This window comes from Thalassophryne amazonica, chromosome 11 (assembly GCF_902500255.1).
Source record: "Thalassophryne amazonica chromosome 11, fThaAma1.1, whole genome shotgun sequence".
NCBI classification, from domain to species: Eukaryota; Metazoa; Chordata; class Actinopteri; order Batrachoidiformes; family Batrachoididae; genus Thalassophryne; species Thalassophryne amazonica.
In genome coordinates this window covers 39,685,142-39,711,370 of record NC_047113.1, presented here as the reverse complement: position 1 = coordinate 39,711,370, position 26,229 = coordinate 39,685,142, and the positions used below count along the sequence as shown (strand labels likewise).

General features: G+C 41.2%; 2 protein-coding genes across 2 annotated transcripts in view; both read left to right on the top strand.

Moving 5' to 3' along the window:
- Positions 1 to 7,821, top strand: part of LOC117519661 (torsin-1A-interacting protein 2-like) — a 20,317-nt gene extending 12,496 nt beyond the window's left edge. Inside the window, exons 6-7 of the mRNA XM_034180932.1 lie at positions 7,279 to 7,404; positions 7,634 to 7,821. Of these exons, the coding sequence (XP_034036823.1) occupies positions 7,279 to 7,404; positions 7,634 to 7,821 (314 nt within the window). The remainder of the gene's footprint in view (positions 1 to 7,278; positions 7,405 to 7,633) is intronic.
- fgf16 (fibroblast growth factor 16) lies at positions 7,558 to 26,229 on the top strand. Its single transcript, XM_034182202.1, has 3 exons — positions 7,558 to 8,411; positions 14,167 to 14,270; positions 24,206 to 26,229. Exons 1-3 carry the CDS (start codon positions 8,108 to 8,110, stop codon positions 24,449 to 24,451), a joined length of 654 nt encoding a protein of 217 aa, XP_034038093.1. The 5' UTR covers positions 7,558 to 8,107; the 3' UTR covers positions 24,452 to 26,229.

Below are 26,229 nucleotides of genomic sequence, written 5' to 3'. Positions count from 1 at the left end.
ATTATCCTCTCCAGGAACCAGAAGTTTATCAAAAGCCAAAAGTATTCTACAAGTGTACGTGGGCATCACAGAGCCATCAGTTTTTTTTTGTAGAGGAATGCACAAGTTAATAAAGTTCCATGTTTGTCTGGACACTATCTTCTCTACAGCAGGGCTGCAACCACTATTCCATGAAAAAAGAAACCTCTATTTCAAAACCTTTTTGTATCACATTTAAGGAATTTTATTGTACATTGACACACAAGGTGTGGCCCTCATTTAGCTCTTGGATAAAAGAGAACACCTGTACGAGGTCTGTCCAAAAAGTATCGGACCGTTTTATTTTTTTCAAAAAACTATATGGATTTGAATCACGTGTGATTACATCAGCCAAGCTTGAACCCTCGTGCGCATGCGTGAGTTTTTTCACGCCTGTCGGTTGCGTCATTCGCCTGTGGGCAGGCTTTGAGTGAGCACTGGTCCACCCCTCTCGTCATTGTTTTATTGAGGAAATGGCGGAATGATTTGGGCTTTTGTTCCATCAGAATTTTTTCAGAAACTGTTAGAGACAGGCAGCTGGAAACCATTCGAAAAAGTTTGATGGCTTTCGGTGAAAATGTTAAGGGCTTGGCAGAGATTAAGGAGTGTTACTATCGCTTTAAGGACGGCCCACAATGGCGCACCGCGCTCCGAGCTGCGACGACAGGCAGAAACCACCAGATCATTTCTAAACGGATGGCTGTGTGGATCCGTGACTGTCATGTGCAATTTCTCTGGTTATCACAAGAGCTGGACATCAGCCATTTTCCAGCAGATTTCACTTTTAACAAGAGATTTTGTCATGGAAAGCTGCGCGTAGGCTTCGCGCGTCACGACGGCAAGCGAGACAAAGGAACACCTCCGTTTCGGCGTGTCAGAGGACAAGTTGGGACATGCCTATCTTGGCTTTCAGTGCTTACCAGTCGAGTGAGTATAAGAGAAATTGTCCAACTTGTCCTCTGACATGCCGAAACGGAGGTGTTCTTTGACTCTCTTGCTGTCGTGATGCGCGAAGCCTCCGCCAAGCCCGTAACATTTTCACCGAAAGCCATTAAAATTTTTCAAATGGTTTCCAGCTGCCTGTCTCTCACAGTTTATGAAAAAATTCTGATGGGGAAAAAAAAAAGCCCAAATCATTCCGCCGTTTCCTCGCAATGAAACGACGACGAGAGGGGTGGACCAGTGCTCATTCAAAGCCTGTCCACAGGTGAATGACGCAACCGACAGGCGTGGAAAAACTCACACATGCGCACCAATGTTCAAGCGTGGCTGATGTAATCACACGTGATTCAAATCCATATAGTTTTTGAAAAAAATAAAAAGGTACGATACTTTTTGGACAGACCTCGTACATGTTCTGCTCTGGTTATTTCTGTGTAAAGGGAGCTGTAGCTACAAAGATCAAGATTAAGAATTTGGAGGCTTAATCTGAGCTGCAAGAGTAATTTTTTTCTCTTTGAAGTTTTGGCCTTCTTTTAATACTAACAACAAATAACTTCTCATTTTACCCTCAAGAATTGTTCAGGGCTGTAGTCTAACCCCGAGTGAAAATGATGGAGCTGTTCGAGGTGATCCATCAATTGTCGACCCTGATGATGATCTCATACTTCAAGAATGTCTTTCTCCTGAGACCACAGATGGAGATAAAATCAAGCCTTGGATGACAATTGAAAAAAATTTTCTCCTATGTGTGCAACAAATTCGTCCAAGCTTATACACAAATCAAAAATCTCTTCTCCAGTGTGGCCAGGGCCATATTTTGCAGAAACGGTCATCCATCAAATAAGGATAACAATGTTGATGAGATGGGGATCTGTAAGGAGCCTTGAGTCAAGAACCTTCATGTACCATTCAGATTGTGTGGACTTTTGTACAGGCCCACGGCACATAGAACAGTGTAAAAAAACCCTTTACTCTGATATGAAGTTGTATGGAGGTTCAACATTCCAGAAGACCATGATGCAGACAAAAAAGTCATAAACCTTCTTAAAAATCTGCACAAGAAAATCCTCCAGGGCGAACAACTGAGTGGAGTACATCGACTTCTGTGAAGCCACAGAAGTGATGCACAAAATGGTTAAAGAAGATCCTAGAAATAATTATGCCTATGGAGACTCTACGGCATACACCAAAATCCAACCTCTAGTCCTCATTATGACACCTGCATAAAAGATCATGTAGGAGATTGCCTGTTGGGGTAAAATACAGAGGGGACTTTGTGCAGCCCGTGGCAACTACGGTAACCATGAAGGTCCAACAGAAACCATGAAAATGAGATGCCTAATGGGAATCTGGTGAAAAAAGAACTCTTCAATGGAGGAACAGGTGGAGGAGGTGATGGCTTGTAACCCAACGACTGTTAAGGCAGATGAAGCCTGTAACAGGTCCTCAGCGTAAGATCGTCTGGGATTTCCCAGCCATCTGACTCGACAAAGGCTCTGTGAAGGGCCGTGTGTTCATTGTAGTGCAACGATAAAATCTTCCAGGGCAAACAACTGAGTGGAGTACATCGACTTATGGAAGTTCAAGATTCCAGAAGAACTTAAGGTCATAAACATTCTTAAAAATCTGCATGCACAGGAAAACTGCTACACAGTGAATAACTGGCTGGAGTATCTTGACGAATTCCCTCCATGAAGCGTGACAGCATAACTTAATAATAAAATAATAAAAAGTCAATTGTACAATAAATTCAGAAAATATATAAAAAACTTCCTCTCATTTTCTCCCTTATTTTATTTTTTCTCACACAACACAACCGGTTTTCACCACAGTCTCTTCATATTCCTTGTATGTATTAGATCGATGTATATCGTAATTAATAATAAAGTATTATTCTAATGATGTAATCATTTCTTGTCACTAAACACTTTGATTTATTCTCAAAAGTTCATTTTATTCTTGACATTTCAAATTTATTCTCAACATTGTAATTCTGTTTTCAAAATGCAAAATAAGAATAAAAAATTAAAATGGCAAAAATTATGCAATAAAATAAAATTGCAAAAAACATTTCACCTATGGAACTGACTGGTTCTGTTGGTACTGATAGGCTCCTGCCCCCCATAACCCTTCATTGGAGTAAGTGGGTATGGAATATGATTGAATGTGTGTGTGTGTGTTGGGGGGTGTACTGCAGTGGTACCCCTCCCCTCAGGAGAACAAAATTAAATATATATTTTTTTCTGAAGATTATTGCTTGAGATGTGGGAAAAGAATAGTTATGGTAGTTTATTTTGGTGGCAGGGGTGTTTTTAAGAGGCATTTCCATGGTTACCAGAAAATATCAAAAAGTCACTGTTTTTGAATTTTTTTAGTTTAAATGTAACTTATTGCTGCACAAAATAATTAATGTCTATGCAAATAAAAGTGCTGTTGATAATAAAACAGCTATTTTAAACAAAATATGTATTTTAAAGAGTAAGAACTCCACGAGGAGCTCTGTGTTTCAAGGTTGGCAAGGGATGTGTCAGATACAGAAAAAAATAGTTAATACTATTTTAAGTCAGTACCCAGAATCCATTTCGCCTGGAAGCTGTACCAGCTGCTCCGGTCAACATTGTCACTGGTCAGATAGCTGCTAAATATGTGGAAAATTCATGAACAAAATTGAAAGACACTAGTAAACAGAAGATGACAAAGTTCGCAAAGAAAAGTCTTGTGAAGAAAGGTTTTTGGGATGTATGGTGTCATCAGATAAGAAGCACAAGTTGATGTGTTGTTCAGAAGTTCTTTTTCACCATTTGCTCTGTTTCCCGCAAGTGACATATTGACCTCAAAACAGTGCTACAGCATGAGCTTGCAGCTGTGCCACCTGCTTTGTTCAATGATGATGGTTCCTTACGAAAGACATGTAAGGCTGAGTTGTCAAAAAAGATTGAGTCTGTATGTGAAGAAACCTACAGCCTGCTACCATGCACAGGTATGAAGAACTTATATCATTGGTGGAATGTCAATGCTTCAGTCTTCCAATGAGTTACTCCTCAAACATTTCATGATCTTTTTGAACAAGTCATGAAGAAGCTGTTTAGACTGAAAATGGAGACCTCAGAATAAACATCACCGTTGTTTTTGACAGATTACAATCTATTAAGCAGATGGATTGAGAACAAAGATGTGCAGTTGATGTTACTCCAAGCCACCAAGTAACTGGTGTTCCTGAAGTACCAAACTACTGACAGTTCTTGAAAGGAATGGCAAACAAGGCTGCACTTGCTGCCTCTGTAAGTGATGCTCTGGTTACTAAAGCACTAGCATGACTGCAAGAATTTTGTTTATTTATTTTATTCAACCAGGTTAGTCCTGTTGAGATCGAGACCTCTTTTGCAAGGGAGAGCTGGGTTTCCAATTCACTTAACCTGTATGTCTTTAAATGTGGGTTGAAACTGGAGGACCTGGAGGAAACCCACGCAAACACAGGGAGTACATGCAAACTCCACGCAGAAAGGCCACAGGAGGAAATCAAAACCCATGACCTTTTTGCTGTGAGGCAACAGTGCTAACCACTAAGCCACCCTGCTGCCCAGAAAGAAAACCAGACAATTGTTCTAGCTGGAGGTTTTGTCAGTGGGAATACTGTTAAGCTTGTGGGGGGGGGCGCAGAAATTTCTGTGCTTTCCCGAACTTCTCTCATCCCAAGAGGAAGCGGATGTTATTGCATGCCATCAATCTATCTCAGACACACTCTAGAATTGTCATTCATTCTGCTGTACATCTTCAGCAAAAGTCTTGCTCCAGAGGTTTACATGTATAATGGTCATTCTGGAAGAACGACGACTCATGAACGGTACATTCCTGTACATGCAATCACTGCAAAGTTGTGTGAAATGGTATGTTCTTGCTTGCCATCTGTACATGCTCTTACAGGTTGTGACACTAACAGTGCATTGTTCAGGATTGGTAAACGCACTGCCCTCACAAAACTGTCACAGAATATTACAGATCTCAAGGAACTTTCGAAATTTGACGTTGGGCTCTCAGTTGCTGCTTGCCTGCAAGTTACTCACCATTTTTTTTGCTGCTGTTGTATGGACAGAAAGAGAAAAAATCCAGAGATCTTGATGATTTCAGATAAACGCGGGCCACTACAACAGACAAAGGCTGCCATGCTCCCTCCAACAGAAGATGCATTCAAGCAACATGTGCTGCATGCAATGCTACAGACAAGTATTTGATTCCAAAGTAATATACCTCAGCCATAATTACCAAATCCTGTTAGACATGGGTGGTTGATGAGTATGGGTCTCTTAGACCCAGCAGTGTCTAGTTTAATAATAATTTTTTCCTGGTATTAAAGGCCCCTTCACACATGGCGCAAATGAGGCCGAATGGCGCATGAAGGGGGATTCGGTAGACATTCGTGAAAAGTTGAGCAGCATTCGAACGCCTCGTACAGCCATCCGCACAACCGTTCGGCCACAGCACATGCACACCACAGTGGTGGCGCACTCGCACTGGAAACCCAATCGAATAGCAGTTGAGATGAGGTTGTACCACATTGCAAGTTGGACCTTTAGGAATGCAGTCGAGGGGCTGTACGAAATGTTTGGCCACGTTGAATCCTGGCTGAAAGTCGCAGTTGAGACAGCCTTCACAGGCCGATTGGTGCCGGAATGGCCAATTGACCCACACCCGGCCAAAGTCCACGTGCCATCCAAAGTCCTCCAACAGCAGTCGCATTGCATGTACAAGAGCAGGTGTCGTAGACCAAACGGCCCGCCCTGCCTCCACTGTGCATGCATCATTTCAGAGCACAGCCGCTCATCTGAGACAGTCTCTTCACCCAAAGTGATCAAATGGATTAATGTGATTATTAACCATCAGATGACAAGGTAAACCCTCTTAAATCATTCTAAAGTCAGTTTTAAGCAGAAATTAGGCCGTTTTAAACAGAAACAAGGCGATAATCTGTGATGACCAGCGTGCAGTGAATGCAGCAGCTAGCAGCTTGTGTAGCTGCGGTGCTCTGATCGCTTCCTCCGTCTTTTAAGATAAAATGCTGAATTTATGTGGAAGTGATTGTTGTACAAAAGCTTCAGATATCTGTCGCTGAGATAGATGATGACTGGTGTGCAGCTTTAAGCAGAAACGAGGTGATAATCGGTGAACCGCGGCTAATGACGCATGTGCAGTGGAGGCAGGGCGGACCGATTTTTTAAGGGGGACCGTTTCGGTCGGTTGACACCAGGCCCATTCGCACCGCCAGCTCAAATGTAGTGCACATGACGTCACAATTGTGGTGCAGTTGAGGTGCTGAAAGCTCGTCAGTGCGAGGCGAAGAGCGTTCTAACTGCAGCCAAGGCCGCCAGAACGCACACCTGACGGCAGTCCGAAAAAGTCCGGACGAGGGCTGGGTGACATACTGCAATGGGCAGCCACCACAGACTAGGCCCGAATGGCATGTTGGGTACGGATGAGGTGGATCGCACCTGTGTGACACCAGCCCCTCTCCCAAATGGGCCTGAGTGAAACACGCATGGTGTCCAAGGTGTCGTGTGGGATACCCGAGCGTCACGAATGACGACTCATTTGGCCGAATGCCATTGAATGCCACACAAAATGGCGTCCCAACTTTGCCTGGTTCATTTGGGCTGCTTTGTGCCACATTCTGGGTATGGGGCGGAAGTCGGGCATCATTTGTTCGCACCTGCCTGAATGTCTATCCCTTCTGCCTGCGGCTCGAATTTATCGGTTGGTGCTCATTCGGTCTGTTTCGCCCAACTTCATGTTATGTGTGAAGTGGCTTTAACATGTAGTATATTATATATTTTTATTTAGCACTGCAATATTTAATCAGTAATTTTGGTAAAACAGTTTACTAAGCATGAAACAAAACCCTCATCATGTGATTATTTTGAGGAATACCAGCAAATCTCATTGCCCGGTACAGTATGTCAACTTCTTATGTATGATTCTTTAAAAATAAAATGGTTTCATTTTGTTCTACGGGGGGATACCTCCACCCACATTGCTACTCTGTGTTTGATTTTTCTTTCAATGTTTGTGTTGTTTTAAGCAACAGGATCTGTATTAGGAGTTACATCTTTTTTTAATGACACTATGATGAGGTGAAATAATGATTTATCACCCAGTTTTTAATGTGTCTGTCCTACATTGTGAGGACACATTCTGGACAGTTTTAAAGACTTAATCCACCTGTTGTGACTCAAAATGTTCAGACAACCTCTGCACCAGTCAGATTTGATAGAGAACGTCACAGACTTGGTATTGTTTTTTTTGTTGTTTTTTTTCTCGTACCAGTACAAGTGGTTATATCTGACGCTGATTTGCTGAAGCAGACTGCAAACGCCGCAGAGGGTCGAGGAAACACCTGCTTCCAACCAGGAGGTGGAGAAAATTCTCTTCTGAAACAGTCCAACTGCGGCGGTTGGCAGCGACACTTGTGCATAAAGTTGGATTGCTCTGATTTTACGCACAATTTTGATATCACTGTGGGAAACCATCTCCTCTTTTCGCCCCCTCTCATCCAAAAACCAGGCAGCGTAATATCTGGACTGACTATCAGGGTCATGATAAATGTGTTTTTTGCAACTATGAGTCAGCTGTCATTTGTATTTGAGAGTGTTTATTCCTGCGTCTGGGCCGCGTTTTAAAGCACCGCAAACTGCCGCCAGACCTTCCTGCCTTCGGTTCGGCTGTGTGGTTTCATCCGAGAGCCTCGGAGCGCAAACAGGAGCGCGGCAGGAGCTCTGGGAGGACGACCAGGACGTGGATTTGGGCGGTCGGATGATAGATTCTCTGCAGAGCAGAAACAAGCAGACGCCGGCATCATCAGAAGTATAAAGAAGAAGAAAAAAATTGGCTCAAAGTTGTAATTCGGTGAGGAAAGTCGTGCGCGTAAGAAAGGATGCCAGCCAGGCGTGGCTTGTGTTGGAATGTCCAATGTGAGAATGCGTGGGGAGTATGTATATAATAGAGACTTTCCATCTGATAAACATATCAAACTGATTACAGTAAAGGACGAGTCGTAAGCTGATCTGGGAGCAGCTGTGCGCGCTGGGTACGCTTTGTGCGTGCATGGACCGGACTTGTGCCTTGCGCCGTAAACTTTTTCAGCCCACATTTCCAAATGCCTTTGTTAAATTTGACAGCTGTGCACACGATGGGAGAGGTCGGGGCTTTTTTGGGGACGCTCGACTTGGATTTACAAAGCCTCCCCGCGCTGGGAAACGTGCCCCTACCGGAGTCTCCTGTGGGTTTGACGGAGCGCCTGGGCCAGATTGAGGGGAGGCTGCAGCGCGGTTCGCCGACGGATTTCGGGCACCTCAAAGGCATCCTGAGGCGGCGGCAGCTGTACTGCAGGACCGGCTTTCAGCTGGAGATATTCCCCAACGGGACTGTGCACGGCACAAGACAGGACCACAGCAGATTTGGTGAGTGTTGTTTTTGTTTTTTCCTTATGAGATTTTTAAAAAGTCTTATTATGGGGTTTTCTATCAATGGGAATGCGTAAAGCGCATATTTTGGAGTGCTGAATGTGCGTAAAAACATACCTTCCAATCATCTTCAGGCAAATAAATAACTTAATTTGTTTTTAATTATTACAATGAATTTAGATCTAAATTTATTTTCAAGAGTTTGTCATGGTCACCTGGCACTCCCCGCGGCGCGCGCGGGGCGCAGGTAAACTAGCCAGCGCCGCCGCGCGCGCTCAGATCGCCGAGATTTGGCGGGTGCGCGCCTCCATCCTCGTGTTACGGAGCGAGGTGCGGCTCGCACGAGAACGATAAACACATGAGGTCACGAGGCTGATACGCACATGCCGTCTCGCGCCCCATATCCATGGAGTCATCTCGCAGGTGCAGCTCCGCTCGCGCTCTGCAGGAAAAACAAAAAAAAAAAACTAGAATAACTCGAAATTAAAGCGTGACCAGTGGGGAATTCAAAGGTTTTAATGTGCAGTCTTCGGCCAAATGACGCCGGTGCGCGGTGATGGGTGGTCCGCGCGTGTTTGGCTCTGGGTTCACTTAAGTTTGTCAAAGCTGCAGACGTGGTTTTGATTAAAGGAGCATGAAACAGAGTGTTCACTCTGACAATAATGACAGGGATCTTTTCTGTCGTGGCATCAGAGGAGGTCCAGGATGGGGACCAGGTGGCAGTAAAGCGGACTTTGCCAGCTGGATTCTCTCTGACTAACTGTGCATCCTCCAGGCAGCAGCTTTTAATTTGAACACTTGTTTCTCCTGCTTTGAAGTCAGGGTCTGCTTTACTCAATCTTCCTCTGACTCAACAACTTAGCCACATTTCAGCTTCACGTTAAGTGACTTTTCAAATCCCCAAGACTCATTTAAAGACACCACAAGACATGATGATAGAGTAATGCGGGTTAGACTACAAAGAAAACAAGGAAATCAAACCAAATATTTTCTTCCTCTCATCAATTCTGTTCCAACACAGTATTTGTCCGATCTTTTGAAATAATCAACATTTATTATCTGGCCTTAAAAGTGGCTTTTAGATGTTGGGTTCTGCCTAAATAAGATACTGACTTTTCGAAAAGATGTTCTTTAAAGGCAATTAGTCGACAGGTAACAGGGCTTTGATGTGGGTACAAAATTAACTAGAGGAATACTCATAAGAGGGCAGATACCTCTGCCAAAGGTTTAGGCACCCTAGAATTTTGATTAAGAAAATAGTTTTTTCTTCACCAGTGGGTAAAATTTCCAAATATTCATATTCCAACAACAGTCAAGCTTGATTTTATTCATTCATTCATTTTCTATACTCGCTTACTCCAATCAAGGGTTATCCTAGCAAGTAATAGGGAGTGAGGTGGGGTACACCCTGGACAGGACGCCAGTCTGTGGCAGGGCAGCTTGAAGTTAAAAATTCTTTTGAAAAAAAAAAAAATCTCTCAAATTCTTTGTTGGTGTAGTCTTTATGATGACACAAAGACAATTGCTGTCGATCACTCAGTAATAAAAAATATACATAAAGTAATAAAAGTAAGTAAGTAAATAAAGTAATTGTCTTGCAAAAACAAGAATATTAGCGGTACAAAACAGCAAATGATTTGAAAAACTTATGCAGTATATTTTGTGCATATTCTTATGACACCCCCCCCCCCCCCCCCCCCCCCCCCCCCCCCACACACACACAAATGCATATTTCCCATTAACACATGGTTGCTTTTTGTTCACACTTGGAGTTACGGTTATAATAAGAATAACAAGTAAAGGATGGCTTTCCACTTTTTATTTTGACTCGGATGATCCACCATCTTGATGTTGGTGACATCACCAACATTGGATATGTACTCATTTCACACACACAAACACACAATATTAATCAGAGGTGGGTAATCCCGGCTTCAGTGAGTAAAAGTCCTGCCATGTGCTGCGTCTACCTGTGCACATAAAACAGATGATTTCACTGATAAGATCAACAAGATGCCTGAAGAGTTGAACTAAGTAGAATCAGCTGGTCAGCTAGTCAGTTCATGGAACAAACACCCACACACGTGTGGGTATATATATATATATATATATATATATATATATATATATATATGATAGAACTTTAACTAAAACCGTGGGGTTTTCCCCTTTGCACTTAATTACAAATTATTTGTGAGAACAGTCTACTTATTTATATTGGGTCACGTCAGATTTGGGTGGTTGCATTTTCTTATCCACCACACTACAGAACCACCTCAGGTCCTAGATGTCAACCATCCAGGCAGCCAACTTCCTGAAAGTAGCCATCAATCTGCTGCAGCCAGGTGATACATGAATGTCAAAATTAGTCTTTTCCCATTGTTGTGGACATCAACATTGAGGCACTTGTGTCACAGCTAATATTCCTTCATAATGTAAATAGCATGCTTCAATGTCTCCTCTGAGTCTCCCTCAGTGTCACTTCATTTCATACTAGAATTGGCGTCCAAGTCTCACAACCATACATTGAGACAGAAAGCAACAGAACACTAAAGACTTGGACTTTCAGTCTCCTGCAAAGGTTTCATCATCTCAAAACACTTCTGCCCAATGACGTCATGATTCCATAAGCTCTTCCCAGGCATCTCTCAATGTCAAAAGCCAAGGATCCATAAAAATGAATGTCTCTGCTGAGATAAGTGAATCATTACAAGTTTTGTCACCGCCAAACAAAGCCAAATCACTGGACTCCGTGATCTTACCCAACATCCAGTCCATGCAGGCACTGAACAGAGTCGTAATCAGAACACATCCTTGACAGACATCAGAATTCAACTGGAAGAAGTCGGAGACTTTACTTTCACTCCGCACCATGTTCACAGAACCTGTGTTTAGGCTGACTATGATATCCAATTCAATGGGGATCCCACAAATTCTCAGGATGTCCTACATAACAGCCCAAACAAACTAACCATACACTCCGTGAAAGTCAACACAGGCTGCAAAAAAGCACTGCGAATATTGACATTTTCACTGACTAAGCACTCAGAGCTATGGATGTGGTTGACAGTTGACTACTTTAGGGTGAAACAATCTGCTATGATATTATTTCTATGTGTTAATAAATATAACATACTTCGTAGCTTTTCATTGTGTTTAAAAGTAGTGTAAATGTGCCTAAAACCTTTGTACAGATGTGTTTATCAAATATATTTAAAATATTTTTAAACAATTTAATATCCTCCTATAATCAAATGGTTTGTATTCCAGGCCAGTTTCAAACTTTTTAATACTTTAATAGAAAAAAGTTCACATGAGACTGAGTTAGGTTTTCTGTCTGAACCCCTCCTGAAAGATTCTGCACATTGTGATAGCAGAAATTAGGCTTTTTAAAACTTTGAACAAAATTCATTAAAATGGTGTAAAAGATGAACTTCACAGATGGCTAGAGAAAATAACTGTTTTAAAACGCTCCTAATAGAGGGGGGTGATACCAGGAATTTTGGTATTGATCTGATACCAAATAAATACAGGCCCAGTATCGCCAATATTGATACTGATACCAATACTTTTTCATATTTAAGCTTCATAGATCCAAAGGATCCAAAAGACCTAGGATAGAATTTCGCCAAACATTGTATGTGACAACATAATACTTTATTATCACAATCAACATTTTTGTTTAAAAAAAAAAATCACTCAACTTAAAACAAAATCTCCTGAGGTAGAGGGCTGACAAACTACAATACAAGGGTGCACTGCTCCATGTTGTGTGACGCAGAGCAGCGCTGCTCTTACAGACAGAGAGTAGACTTTGATGAATCTGCGTGCGCAGCAGTCAGTGCGTGCGGGAGAGAAAAAAGCTTGAGTATCAATCTTTTTACACGAGGATCGTTCAATATCAATACCAGCGTTGGTATCGATATTATTGATATTAGGATCGATCCGCCCACCTCTACACAATATTAAACAAACCAGTCATGTCAGATCTGGGAGCATGCACTGATGCCAAAACAGACCTGGGTTTTGACTGGTAACCACCTAGGCAGATTATGCAAATTAATGAATTGCTTCACAAAAAAAAAAAAAAAAATCACTGTATTAAACACCAAAGAATACAATTTCCTTATAGAAATTTCTCTGTGTAGTTATAACACCAATTGAACCAGTTGCTTTGGAAGATATTGGTTGTTTTGAAATACTCAAAACAGCAAATGAAACAATTATAAAGCAATTATGAAAATGGCACTTTGTTTTGGAATGTTCAGAATTGAACATACAGTTGTCTCTCCCCCCCTCCCTCCAGTCCAACCAAGTACTGGGTCTCTTGGTATTTCACACATTTTAATTTGTTTATGCCATTTCAAATACAAAAAGTAAATCAGGTTTCTCAAAATACAAAATTCTAAAATTATCTTCCTTAAACTCAAACTGAAAGCAAATCTCTACAACTTAATATAAATTAATTAAAAATATAAAAGTCAAGATGATGGGGTACATAAGTAATGGGCCCCTTTGGTATAATACCTGTAAATAATCAGTTCTATTGCCAGTTTTCTTCAGACAAGTCAAGGAATGGATACATGAATATTTCCAAGTCACTGAATATGTCTTGGACTTTATTTACATCAGTTATGAAGAAATACAAACAGTATGACACTCTATGGTAAATCTGTGTGGAGTAGACAGTTCTCAAAAAATGAGTGACTGTGCAAGAAGGAGAAGATTGAGGAAAGCCACCAAGACCACCAGACAACCCAGAAGAAGTTACAGGTTCCTCTGGCTGTGATTGGAGAAATTGTGCACAGTGCATGTTTTGCATTTTGTATCTCCAGTTATACAGCTTCATGATGAAGTGGTACAGAGAAGGGTTTTATTAAAAGACGACCTGAAAGTTCAGCTACAATTTGCCTGAAGGTACATCTCAGATGCAAGCCTAGATTTAATGTTTTGTTGAAAGAGTTCTGTTTCAAAGTTCTCAAAGCACTTGCCTTTCAAAATAATTCAGTTACAAAACGCTAAATATTAAATGAAACAGTTGGTTAGGAAAATGATTACTGGTACCTGTGACAAAAGCCAAAAGCAGTGATCAAACCAATTGCTTCAAAATATAGAAATAATAACAATAATAATTCACTGTATCAAAATACTTGAAACAGTAAATTGGTTCAGAAAATGATCCAGAGGTTTGACATGCTGAAACATGACAATGCCAAATTCTAATGACTAACTAGGTCAGGTCAGGTCTGGAGGCATATGCTGGTGCTCCACATTAATATATCCACCACACTACGGAACCGCCTTGGGTCCTGGATGGCAACCACCCAGGCAGACAACAAATGTCTGCCATCTGTTAATTACATTTAAGAAAGAATAAAAAGGGTATTATGGCTCCTTCCCAAAAATTTCTGACTTCTATTTCAGGTTAGCACCAGTTATTTTTATTTTAGAATTATTTATTCTTTTTTTTTTTTTTTTTTTTTTAACAGTGTTTCGTGAAAATCAAGTGATTTTGTTTTTTAAAATAATCCTCCTGAAAATCCAACACATACAGGCCAAAACCTGGCCTCCTTAGCAAAGGTAATTATTTGCACAGCAGGTTTAACTTGAGCACAAAAATCAAATTTCACTCCTACAAATTGGTCTGAGATCAGACGAACTGGAAGGCTGCTGTGTTACAAGTGGTTTCCACAGTGGGGTTTTACAGTATGTGGTGGTGGGTTTTGGTGACCGTCTGTGTGTCTGACCTCAGGCATCCTGGAGTTCATCAGTCTGGCAGTGGGTCTGGTCAGCATCAGGGGGGTGGACGCTGGACTCTACCTCGGCATGAATGAGAAAGGAGAGCTCTATGGGTCGGTGAGTCGAACCCCTTCTTTCATTTTCACACCGCGGAGCTCACGCTTTCATTCATGATCAGCCTGCAGCAACATGACGCTGATCACACACTGTTTTTAAAAATCAATGAAATTGTTGTTCTACTATAAGTGAAATCCTGCAACATCAAGAAGAGGTTCACCGCAGAGACCCGTCATCTGGGATTTGCCTTATCAAGGTTAGGTGGCAGATGGGAAGCCACAGCAAGACTAAACAAGTGCATGTCTTTCAGTCTCACACTCTGTGTCTCTTATCGCCTCCTTCTGCTGCCCTTCTTCACAAATTAATACAAATGGCATCCAGTATTCTGTTAAAGACGTGAAGGTTGAGACCAAAAGCATCAACACGGCAAAGAAGAATGGGGAAAAAAAACCTTTTTATACTTGGAGGTCCATGTGAGACGAAACGAAGCTCGCCTGTGCACTTGTTTGCAGTTTCAGTAATCAAAGCAACATCTTCACTTAGTTCTGAGATATGCAGAAATATTTACATTTTTTCCCCCTGAGCAGAGAGTGGAACGCTTGAGTTACTTTAAACGTGCTGCTGGTGAATCTGACTGAAGTCTTTAGTTCATTTCTGTCTGCACAGCTGGACCAGATCTCATATTACACACCTTTTCAGCAAGATAATATACTGTAGGTCACCTTGTTGTTTGTAGCCAAAAATACTCCACAGATGCTGAAGTCATTGATTCTTAAAAAAAAGAAAAAGGAACACTTTCAACTGCTGAATAAACTGTTCCTGTGTCTGTTACTTTAAATGGAAAAGAGCTGCTGCTCATCATAAGGGATCTCCATCATTCTCACACCAGGTGGGCGTGTCTTACTGAAGTCATACCCACTCATTGGGTGTGTCCGAGACTAAGCAGGAATCCAGATAATCCAGATATTTATTTCTGTGACATGTGGAATATGAGAATTTATGTATGTGGGAATGTCTGAGTGAGAGTGTCTCCCTAGGGAGATCTTCCAGGCACATCCAACTGGGAAGAGGCTGCATGGAAGACCCAGGACACACTGAAGGGATTATATCTCCAAGTTGCTTGAGAATGACTCAGAATCCTCCAGGAAAAGTTACATGACTTGGCTGAGGATAGTGGTGTGGGATGAGCTCCTTGGTCTGCTGCCATGGCGATACACATCGGCAATATATATATATATATATATATATATATATAATCTATTCATTAATAGATTAATCATTTAATCTATTATTAGACTCTATTGGCTTTGCTCAAAAAGTAAATGAGTCCACCCACCACTTTAATCATATCTTAGATCTTGTTTTGACTTATGGTATGGAAATAGAAGACTTAACAGTATTCCCTGAAAACTCCCTTCTGTCTGATCATTTTTTAATAACATTTACATTTACCCTGATGGACTACCCTGCAGTGGGGAATAAGTTTCATTACACTAGAAGTCTTTCAGAAAGCGCTGTAACTAGGTTTAAGGATATGATTCCTTCTTTATGTTCCCTATTGTCATATACCAACACAGAGCAGAGTAGCTACCTAAACTCTGTAAGGGAGTTAGAGTATCTCGTCAATAGTTTTACATCCTCATTGAAGACAACTTTGGATGCTGTAGCTCCTCTGAAAAAGAGAGCTTTAAATCAGAAGTGTCTGACTCCGTGGTATAACTCACAAACTCGTAGCTTAAAGCAGATAACCCGTAAGTTGGAGAGGAAATGGCGTCTCACTAATTTAGAAGATCTTCACTTAGCCTGGAAAAAGAGTTTGTTGCTCTATAAAAAAGCCCTCCGTAAAGCTAGGACATCTTTCTACTCATCACTAATTGAAGAAAATAAGAACAACCCCAGGTTTCTTTTCAGCACTGTAGCCAGGCTGACAAAGAGTCAGAGCTCTATTGAGCTGAGTATTCCATTAACTTTAACTAGTAATGACTTCATGACTTTCTTTGCTAACAAAATTTTGACTATTAGAGAAAAAATTACTCATAACCATCCCAAAGATGTATCGTTATCTTTGGCTGCTTTCAGTGATGCCGGTATTTGGTTAGACTCTTTCTCTCCGATTGTTCTGTCTGAGTTATTTTCATTAGTTACTTCATCCAAACCATCAACATGTTATTAGACCCCATTCCTGCCAGGCTGCTCAAGGAAGTCCTACCATTATTTAATGCTTCAATCTTAAATATGATCAACTTATCTTTGTTAGTTGGCTATGTACCACAGGCTTTTAAGGTGGCAGTAATTAAACCATTACTTAAAAAGCCATCACTTGACCCAGCTATTTTAGCTAATTATAGGCCAATCTCCAACCTTCCTTTTCTCTCAAAGATTCTTGAGAGGGTAGTTGTAAAACAGCTAACTGATCACCTGCAGAGGAATGGTCTATTTGAAGAGGTTCAGTCAGGTTTTAGAATTCATCATAGTACAGAAACAGCATTAGTGAAGGTTACAAATGATCTTCTTATGGCTTCGGACAGTGGACTTATCTCTGTGCTTGTTCTGTTGGACCTCAGTGCTGCTTTTGATACTGTTGACCATAAAATTTTATTACAGAGATTAGAGCATGTCATAGGTATTAAAGGCACTGTGCTGCGGTGGTTTGAATCATATTTGTCTAATAGATTACAGTTTGTTCATGTAAATGGGGAATCTTCTTCACAGACTAAAGTTAATTATGGAGTTCCACAAGGTTCTGTGCTAGGACCAATTTTATTCACTTTATACATGCTTCCCTTAGGCAGTATTATTAGACGGTATTGCTTAAATTTTCATTGTTACGCAGATGATACCCAGCTTTATCTATCCATGAAGCCAGAGGACACACACCAATTAGCTAAACTGCAGGATTGTCTTACAGACATAAAGACATGGATGACCTCTAATTTCCTGCTTTTAAACTCAGATAAAACTGAAGTTATTGTACTTGGCCCCACAAATCTTAGAAGCATGGTGTCTAACCAGATCTTTACTCTGGATGGCATTTCCCTGACCTCTAGTAATACTGTGAGAAATCTTGGAGTCATTTTTGATCAGGATATGTCATTCAAAGCGCATATTAAACAAATATGTAGGACTGCCTTTTTGCATTTACGCAATATCTCTAAAATCAGAAAGGTCTTGTCTCAGAGTGATGCTGAAAAACTAATTCATGCATTTATTTCCTCTAGGCTGGACTATTGTAATTCTTTATTATCAGGTTGTCCTAAAAGTTCCCTAAAAAGCCTTCAGTTAATTCAAAATGCTGCAGCTAGAGTACTGATGGGGACTAGCAGGAGAGAGCATATCTCACCCGTGTTGGCCTCTCTTCATTGGCTTCCTGTTAATTCTAGAATAGAATTTAAAATTCTTCTTCTTACTTATAAGGTTTTGAATAATCAGGTCCCATCTTATCTTAGGGACCTCGTAGTACCATATCACCCTAATAGAGCGCTTCGCTCTCAGACTGCAGGCTTACTTGTAGTTCCTAGGGTTTGTAAGAGTAGAATGGGAGGCAGAGCCTTCAGCTTTCAGGCTCCTCTCCTGTGGAACCAGCTCCCAATTCAGATCAGGGAGACAGATACCCTCTCTACTTTTAAGATTAGGCTTAAAACTTTCCTTTTCGCTAAGGCTTATAGTTAGGGCTGGATCGGGTGACCCTGGACTATCCCTTGGTTATGCTGCTTTAGACGTAGACTGTGGGGGGGTTCCCATGATGCACTGTTTCTTTCTCTTTTTGCTCTGTATGCATCACTCCGCATTTAATCATTGGTGATCGATCTCTGCCCCCCTCCACAGCATGTCTTTTTCCTGGTTCTTTCCCTCAGCCCCAACCAGTCTCAGCAGAAGACTGCCCCTCCCTGAGCCTGGTTCTGCTGGAGGTTTCTTCCTGTTAAGAGGGAGTTTTTCCTTCCCACTGTTGCCAAGTGCTTGCTCACTGGGGGTCGTTTTGACCGTTGGGGTTTTTCATAATTATTGTATGGCCTTGCCTTACAATATAAAGCGCCTTGGGGCAACTGTTTGTTGTGATTTGGCGCTATATAAAAAAAAAGTTGATTGATTGATTGATTGATAAAGTAGTGTTCAGAATAATAGTAGTGCTATGTGACTTAAAAGATTAATCCAGGTTTTGAGTATATTTCTTATTGTTACATGGGAAACAAGGTACCAGTAGATTCAGTAGATTCTCACAAATCCAACAAGACCAAGCATTCATGATATGCACACTCTTAAGGCTATGAAATAGGGCTATTAGTAAAAAAAAGTAGAAAAGGGGGTGTTCACAATAATAGTAGCATCTGCTGTTAACGCTACAAACTCAAAACTGTTATGTTCAAACTGCTTTTGTAGCAATCCTGTGAATCACTAAACTAGTATTTAGTTGTATAACCACAGTTTTTCATGATTTCTTCACATCTGCGAGGCATTAATTTTGTTGGTTTGGAACCAAGATTTTGCTCGGTTACTAGTGTGCTTGGGGTCATTGTCTTGTTGAAACACCCATTTCAAGGGCATGTCCTCTTCAGCATAAGGCAACATGACCTTTTCAAGTATTTTGACATATCCAAACTGATCCATGATACCTGGTATGCGATATATAGGCCCAACACCATAGTAGGAGAAACATGCCCATATCATAATGCTTGCACCACCATGCTTCACTGTTTTCACTGTGAACTGTGGCTTGAATTCAGAGTTTGGGGGTCGTCTCACAAACTGTCTGCGGTCCTTGGACCCAAAAAGAACAATTTTACTCTCATCAGTCCACAAAATATTCCTCCATTTCTCTTTAGGCCAGTTGATGTGTTCTTTGGCAAAATGTAAACCTCTTCTGCACACGTCTTTTATTTAACAGAGGGACTTTGTGGGGGATTCTTGCAAATAAATTAGCTTTACACAGGTGTCTTCTAACTGTCACAGCACTTACAGGTAACTCCAGACTGTCTTTGATCATCATGGAGCTGATCAGTGGGTGAGCCTTTGCCATTCCGGTTATTCTTCTATCCATTTTGATGGTTGTTTTCCGTTTTCTTCCATGTGTCTCTGGTTTTTTTTTGTCCATTTTAAAGCATTGGAGATCATTGTAGATGAACAGCCTATAATTTTTTGCACCTGCGTATAAGTTTTCCCCTCTCCAATCAACTTTTTAATCAAACTACACTGTTCTTCTGAACAATGTCTTGAACATCCCATTTTCCTCAGGCTTTCAAAGAGAAAAGCATGTTCAACAGGTGCTGGCTTCATCCTTAAATAGGGGACATCTGATTCACACCTGTTTGTTCCACAAAACTGACAAACTCACTGACTGAATGCCACACTACTATTATTGTGAACACCCTCTTTTCTACTTTTTTTTTTTTTTTTACTAATAACCCAGTTTCATAGCCTTAAGAGTGTGCATATCATGAATGCTTGGTCTTGTTGGATTTGTGAGAATCTACTGAATCTACTGGTACCTTGTTTCCCATGTAACAATAAGAAATATACTCAAAACCTGGATTAATCTTTTTAGTCACATAGCACTACTATTATTCTGAGTACTACTGTATATACACTCAACAAAAATATAAACGCAACACTTTTGGTTTTGCTCCCATTTTGTATGAGATGAACTCAAAGATCTAAAACTTTTTCCACATACACAATATCACCATTTCCCTCAAATATTGTCCACAAACCAGTCTAAATCTGTGATAGTGAGCACTTCTCCTTTGCTGAGATAATCCATCCCACCTCACAGGTGTGCCATACCAAGATGCTGATTAGACACCATGATTAGTGCACAGGTGTGCCTTAGACTGCCCACAATAAAAGGCCACTCTGAAAGGTGCAGTTTTATCACACAGCACAATGCCACAGATGTCGCAAGATTTGAGGGAGCGTGCAATTGGCATGCTGACAGCAGGAATGTCAACCAGAGCTGTTGCTCGTGTATTGAATGTTCATTTCTCTACCATAAGCTGTCTCCAAAGGCGTTTGCAGAGAATTTGGCAGTACATCCCATCAGCCTCACAACCGCAGACACACGTGTAACCACACCAGCCCAGGGACCTCCACATCCAGCATGTTCACCTCCAAAGATCGTCTGAGACCAGCCACTCGGACAGCTGCTGAAACAATCGGTTTGCATAACCAAGAATTTCTGCACAAACTGTTCAGAAACCGTCTCAGGGAAGCTCATCTGCATGCTCGTAGTCCCATCGGGGTCTCGACCTGACTCCAGTCGTCGTCGTAACCGACTTGAGTGGGCAAATGCTCACCATTCGCTGGCGTTTGGCACGTTGGAGAGGTGTTCTCTTCAAGGGATGATGCGAAGGAGATGTGTTGCACCTCCATGAGGCAAATGGTGGTCCCACCAGATACTGACTGGTATCCCCCCCAATAAACAAACTGCACCTTTTTCAGAGTGGCCTTTTATTGTGGACAGTCTAAGGCACCCTGTGCACTAATCATGGTGTCTAATCAGCATCTTGGTATGGCACACCTGTGAGGTGGGATGGATTATCTCAGCAAAGGAGAAGTGCTCACTATCACAGATTTAGACTGGTTTGTGGACAATATTTGAGGGAAATGGTGATATTGTGTATGTGGAAAAAGTTTTAGATCTTTGAGTTCATCTCATACAAAATGGGAGCAAAACCAAAAGTGTTGCGTTTATATTTTTGTTGAGTATATATATATATATATACACACACACACACACACATATAGTCATTTGTTCATTTTCTATACCAGCTTATTCCAGTTAAGGGTCATGGGGGACTGGAGCCTATCCCAGATGTCATCGGGCAAAAGACAGGGGACACCATAGACAAGCTACTAGTCTATCCCACAGCTGACACACAGATAAACTCGTTTGTACTTCTCATGCACACCTATGATCAATTTAGTGTCACCAGTTCACCTAACCTGCATGTCATTGGAAGTTCAGGAAACTGAAGAACCCAAGGGGAACCCACGCAAATATGGGGAGAACATACAAACTCCACATAGAAAGGACCAGGTTGGATGGGAACTTGGGACCTTCTCACTGTGAGACAACATTGCTAACAGTATGTGAGAGCGGGAATATGTGTGAACGTATGATAGAGTGATATGTCTGTGACAGTAAGAATATATATATATATATATGCATTTGAAGAGTGAGAATATATGCACGTGAGAGGAAGAATATATGTATGAGACAGTGAGAACATGCATGTGAGTGCAATCATCTTGAGTAAGAATGTATGTCTGAGAGAGTGAGAATATATATGAGCGCAAGAATTCATGCAATAGTAACAATATGGCTGAAAGAGTGAGAATATGTACGTGTAAGAGTGAGAATGTATGTCTATGCATGTGAGATTGAGAATATGCTTGTGAGTGCAAGAATATACAGTATATGTATGTGATGATAAAAATATATTATGAGTGTGACCATGTGTATGAGTGAGAATATGTGTATGTGAGCAATAATATACAGTGTGCATGTGATATTATATAAGAGTATATCTGTGAGAATGAGACTATATGAAGGTGCCGATGCAAAACCCAGTAAATACAAAAAGCACAAATTTTTAGTTGATGCCAGTATACATTTCACTGTTCAGGTAACTGTTATGTCAGTGTGCAAAATATTAAAGAATTTGAACATAACATTTTTTATTTTATTAATGGAAATCTGTGCATTTTCTAATTCTTTTGCATTTAAATTCCCATTTAAACTGCAGGTTTTTTTATGTAGACAAAAGGGAGTTACTAGGTTTTGCATCAGAACCCGTCATATGTTTGATATGTGTGAGAATGACCTCCATATCGGGCGTGTGTCAGAGTAAGGTCAGTGGCAGATATGGATTTTTGTGATATGTGTGCTGAAAAATGTAATCCTAAACTGTTTTAACCCCTTAACGCCCGAATTTATATAGCTGTATATAAAAAAATGTTTTGTGTGTGTTTTTGCCTTTAAGTAGATGGTAAATAATGTTGATATTATTAATTTCACTTTTGCACAAAAACTAGATATTAATACTGGGTATAATGTTATAATAATAATGATGGTATGTTGCAAATTTGCGACAACGGGCATACAGGTCAATTTGGTAAGTTGCATATTTGAGTCAGAGATTGTAGCATATATGCGACGATGGGCGTTAAGGGGTTAAGTTTACATTTTGCATCTACATGCACAGTCATAACGGGGTGGGGCTTTAAAAAGTTTAACACAGTCTCCCAGCCATATGATACGATATAAAAGAAAAATCAAATTTGCACAATATGACCCTCTTAAATTTTGAAGAATTGTCCAGTTTTGTTTTGTTTTTTTATTCAAACTGACATTCTCTCTTATTGAGTTGGCATCTGAAGACAGACAGACAGACAGGAGGGGAAGAGACAAAGACAAAGAAGGGGGAAGTATGTGAGGGTTACCTGTATCAGGTGTCCCGGGGGCCAAACCTGAGGGCCTCTCAGGGCGTGGATTCCACCCCCCGGCTGTGCAAAGTCTGAACAGAGGCCACTTTTAAGCACGGCCTATTATGTTGAAAGTGCAGATATTGTTACTGTGAGCTATCAGACTCTGGCATCCCGGAGCTCTGACCCTGGGGGTGGGGCTGTGGATGATGGTAGGGGGTAATTGCATACCTGACTGAGCGATGTCTGTATGAATCTGACTGCCCAGTGAATCGGGGGGGGGGGGGACCCGAAGGAAGAAACAAGGGTAACAGGTAGAAGGGTGTTTCCATCCTACAGCCACCAGACCGTATCGAGGTTTTGGGTTTGTGTGTGTTCAGATGGAGCTCACCCAGTCATGTGACCCCGAGACTGAGTTTACACACAACAGCTCCTCAGCCAAACCTCAGGAAACAAACAAAGAAAAGGGACTCAAACACAGAAAGTTGCTAAAGCTTCAAATCTACAGATGGTCTGATGATGAACACATATCTTCTCATTAGAAGTCCCTTAGTTGTGCAAAGAAAAGCGCAAAGGGAGTGAGGCTCTGTGAGGAGCACAACTCTGCATCGACCTCAAGGACAGGTTCATATTTGTAGCCTTCTGGCAGAAAAGCTTTTGACAGTGAAAGCTCTGATGACTTCTGTTCTTGTCACGCAGCCAGCACCCTGTCACCAGCTGAACGCTGCTCTGTGTGCGTAACAACATGAGCCTGAGAGACAAGTGCGTGCCCACTCACTGTTCTGTCGACCAAAGAGAGGTCAGCAGGTCTGAGGAGCGAGTGTGGGGCTACGAAGTGAAAAGCTGATTATAATTATTTCCCTTTCTTTGCAATAATGAGCACCTGCCTAAATCGGCCTCTGCTGCTTGTTTTCGGCTTACGTACAAAAACATGACATGCAAAGCTTTCGAAGTGGATTTGTGAAACCAGTACGTTGTCCCCTACTGTTGCAGTCTGATTTGTTGTTTTAATCTTACAACTTAAAGAGGCCATAAGATACAAAGATGATGTATTTCTTCTTTTCACAGATGCTTAACTTTAAACAGTCCCAAATTCCCATGTTTCCATGACAATGCATGTAGAAATACAGCTTCGACAAAGAAAACCTCAGCCTAAAACAGTCTGCTTCATACTTTTGTGACGTATGTATCAAACTTGCTTTTGCTTTGCTGGTATGTGTGCTGTAAGACAGACCCACACGGCCCCAGGAAGAAAGAAGCAGATGCCAGAGATGTTAGAACCCTTGTAATCAGAAAGTTGTCGGCTCAAGGGCACCACTAGGGGGTGACCTTGAGCATGGCTGTCAATCTAAAAATGGTCCATTGGAGCCAACACTGTGATTTTGCTGGTTGTCTTTCAGGTGCGAATGTGAAACTGCAAGGATGAAAAAGACAGCATTGCTGTTGGCCCTAATTGTTTAAGTAAAATAACATTTTAAAAGAAAATCTATTTAAAGCAACAGGCACAGAACTGGTTCTTATAAGAAGCCACGTAATATGACTTTTCTGAGACTGACATGTTGTTTCCTGTATTGCAGAAGAAACTGACAGCAGAATGTGTGTTCAGGGAACAGTTTGAGGAGAACTGGTATAACACCTACGCTTCAACTCTGTTCAAGCACACGGACACAGGACGGTTCTACTATGTGGCCTTAAACAAGGACGGCTCGCCCAGGGAGGGCAGCAGGACTAAAAAACACCAAAAACTCACCCATTTCTTACCCAGGCCAGTGGAGATCGAAAAGATTCCTCAGGCGTACAGGGACGTCTTCCAGTACAGGTGACCAGCGCTGAAATGCGTGCGCTGTGGATACGTGGGAGCTGCGGCAGATGTGGCGCAAACGTGCCCGTGACCTCAGAGGGCAACTTTTTCTTTTTTTTTTTTATTAAAACCACTGCAAGTGTGCAGGATGAGAGAGAAGGCTGGAGTGACTGAGAGTCTGGCCTCAGGTGTGAATCACTGCCCAGGTGTGGAGCGATTACCAAAAATCAGGTGGCTCGTTTTGTCAGTAACCACTATCAGAGGTCACATGTGGGTAACTGTGTGACATCAGAGGTTTGGTCACGCGTGTCAGCAGCTTTGAGTCCCAACAAGCTGGTGGTCGCCTATCAGGAGATGTTCAGAACGGAGAGAGAGAGAGAGAGAGAGAGAGAGAGAGAGAGAGTGAAGTGTGACGACAAAGTGTGCACGGAGTAGCCAGACATTGCAAAACAAATAAATAAATAAAATACATAAAAAAAAAAAACCTTTGGATTATTACAGGGAGAACCAGCCTCTTGTCTTCAAGATAAAACATGGCCTCATGCAAGAACATTTTCGCAAATTTCTTATACCTTTTTTAGTACGAGGAGATCATATGAACATGCTACATTAGATTTGCCAAATAGCCACAAATCCACAGAATTCCATGAATTCCACATAAACCACTTGAATCCTATCTCTCTACAGTGTTCACGAGAGGAATTAGCCAACAAATAAGGCCACATCCCCCGCCCATACATATCAGACGTGTCCAATACTGTTTTGTTTTTTCTGAAGAGGAATGTTACATCTTATCACATTAATTTATAAAAAATATTGGCAATAACGATAAAAGCAGAATTAAAGCCAGCAAATTGGGAAAAAATGAGTGCTTTTAATATCATTTCATTTCACTGCTTGATTTTCAAAAACATTATGACACAAGAAGGTGATCAAGGACTGGTATGGAACCACCACAGAACCTTTTTCCTTGCATGGGCCCCTCACGCATGTTCCAGAGGTGGAGGATTATCTGGATGTCCCTCTCACTTCTCCCTCCACCCCCCATCTGATGGTATTGGAAATTATGCACGGATTGCCAGAGTGAATTTTGTGATTCTTGCATTTTTCTGGTGTGAGACTACTGAAGGAATATTTGAAATTAATTATATTAGAATACATGAATTATTTTAGAATTATATTACAAGTTAACTCATAGAGATAAAAGGATAAAATCTAATTATGATGTATAATTTAAGTGGTATTTTTCAAACTACAGTTGCTTTGAAATATGCAATAAATGAGTGTAAACTTAGGCTTGGCTGACAGCACATTAGTTGCATGATTCTTGCTACACATCTGGACTACTCATAAATTTTGTTAATTTCTACATAAAACTCAAAATTTGACCAAATTAGTGAATGCAAGGAGTTCCCTTAAAGCTACAGTGTATAGGCTTTAAACCTGATTTATGCTTCTCCATCTCTGCAGCTCTGTAGTGATGCAGAGCCCTCTGCATCGCTACGTCACCTCCTAAAAACTAAAACTACACGTCGAAGCAGTGGAAACCGAATGGGCTGTGATTGGTCACTTTTCCGGTTTCACTCCTTCCTCTCCCGTCAGATTTAATGTTTTTGCAGTGCACACACAGCTTACAGTTTGATCATGAATCAAATGAGGAATGTTTGTCAGAAGAAGTTTGCATAATATGACCAACTTTACAACATTGGATCGAAAATCTACAAAGACACTCAAATGGACTGCATTTATATAGCGCTTTTCCATCTGATTCAGATGCTCAAAGCGCTTTACAATTATGCC

Excerpts from the sequence above, each read along its gene's own strand:
- fgf16 (XM_034182202.1), top strand. The coding sequence starts at position 8,108 with ATGCCTTTGTTAAATTTGACAGCTGTGCACACGATGGGAGAGGTCGGG. Across the intron at positions 8,412-14,166 it reads ACAGGACCACAGCAGATTTG|GCATCCTGGAGTTCATCAGT; the intron begins GTGAGTGTTGTT and ends GTCTGACCTCAG. Across the intron at positions 14,271-24,205 it reads AAGGAGAGCTCTATGGGTCG|AAGAAACTGACAGCAGAATG; the intron begins GTGAGTCGAACC and ends CCTGTATTGCAG.